At 39.3% G+C, this 1,510-nt stretch overlaps 1 protein-coding gene across 1 annotated transcript in view; it reads right to left on the bottom strand.

Annotated features, from left to right (window-relative positions):
* LOC101852785 (Golgi-associated PDZ and coiled-coil motif-containing protein) overlaps positions 1 to 802 on the bottom strand; it is a 44,785-nt gene extending 43,983 nt beyond the window's left edge. The window contains exon 1 of the mRNA XM_005104648.3: positions 585 to 802. Coding sequence (XP_005104705.1) covers positions 585 to 797 — 213 coding nt within the window. The 5' untranslated portion in view covers positions 798 to 802. The remainder of the gene's footprint in view (positions 1 to 584) is intronic.
* Between the last annotated feature and the right edge of the window lie 708 nt (positions 803 to 1,510).

The raw sequence follows: 1,510 nt of genomic DNA on the forward strand, positions 1-1,510 counted from the left end.
CCGGTCTCTACCCAGCCTGAGGCGAGTCACGAGTGAGGTAGGACAGGAAGCCGGAGTCACGAGTCACAGGAAGTCGGAAGTGATGTCATGCTGGACAAGAATCAGTCCAAATAACATTTTTGGCTGTCGTTAGAGTCCAAATAACATTTTTGGCTGTCGTTAGTCCGAATAACATTTTTTCATATTCGGACTCGAGTCCGAATAGTCACTTCGTATCTTTTATTTATAAACACTCTCAGCAATTCTTGAAGAATACCGGACCACTCTCGTACACATTATTGCACGAGAATGTGGTTCAAAATTTTAATGAATAGATCTACTGGTCCGAGATTCTCCATTGAGAGATAAAAACTGGTGAAAATCGTGAATTCCTAAGGCCTAAGGCCTAAAGGTTGAGACTTTGGCAAAGTCAGTCCGCTGGTCCGGTTTTCTTCAATCTTAACGGAAGCCCTGGAAGACGACAAAAGTCTAGATATAGATTTCGAGATTAGATCTTGATCTAGATTCTAGATCTAGATCTAGATTAGAAAGAATATCCTCTACTCTAGTTCTAGCCTACAAAAATAATCACAAAATTTGTTTACCTCCAATTTCATGTTTCGTTCGAAGATCGTCTGGGCCTTGTGGGTGAGTTGAGCAAATGCAGCACTAAGTGCTGTCATTTTTTGGCGGCCATCAAACGTTAATTCACATTGATCTGCATCTATCTCTCCTAGAAGCAGATCTAGATCGACAAACGCTTTGTCAAATTCTTTTTCCAGAATATCCAGCCACCGAAACGACAGCGTGGCAGCCATGTTTTGCGTTTACAAAGCTTTGTAAAGTGCAGGATGAATGGGGTTTCGAAGTTACAGATCTCAATGATAATTTATCAAAACAATTATTTTCCCAGTTCATAGTTTTGAAATGAATCAAGAAAAAATCTTAATGGCTTAATTTCTCTTCATAGCTTTTTTTTGCTTGAAAGTTCGAAAATGCGGCTATCTTCTATCGGGTAGCTGTAACCTGTCCTGAAAATTGAAACTGCAAGCACCGCGGGACCGAACTTGCAAAATACAAATTTATGTTAGGCTTAAACCTAGGATATCTGAGAGAAATAGAGGAGGGAATATAAAAGGTATAGATCTAGCCCTAGTGTTAACAACATAGACACCATTATCTGTAAACAAGCGAATGAATAAAGAATTGACTAGTGAAAAAGCCAATTTAATTTGTCACCAACGGGGAAAGGGCATTGGGGGGGGGGGTCTCTCACAACAAAAAATAACCCGTAGATCTACTATTTTTAACTGCAATGAGAAATGGCAATCAAAAGTTTAGTTATTATTATTTTACTTGGGGGTTTTTTCAACATGTTGTTTTAAGCTTTATGTTTTCGTCCACTCTTATGGCTCGTGAGCGTGTGCCTCTTGACTTGCACACATAAGATTATGGAAAACTCTGTGCCCACTGCTCCACTTAGAAATAAAATGGATCATAAGTGACAAAGAAACTTGTTTCTGCTCACGTA

This window comes from Aplysia californica, unplaced genomic scaffold (genome assembly GCF_000002075.1).
Source record: "Aplysia californica isolate F4 #8 unplaced genomic scaffold, AplCal3.0 scaffold00429, whole genome shotgun sequence".
NCBI classification, from domain to species: Eukaryota; Metazoa; Mollusca; class Gastropoda; order Aplysiida; family Aplysiidae; genus Aplysia; species Aplysia californica.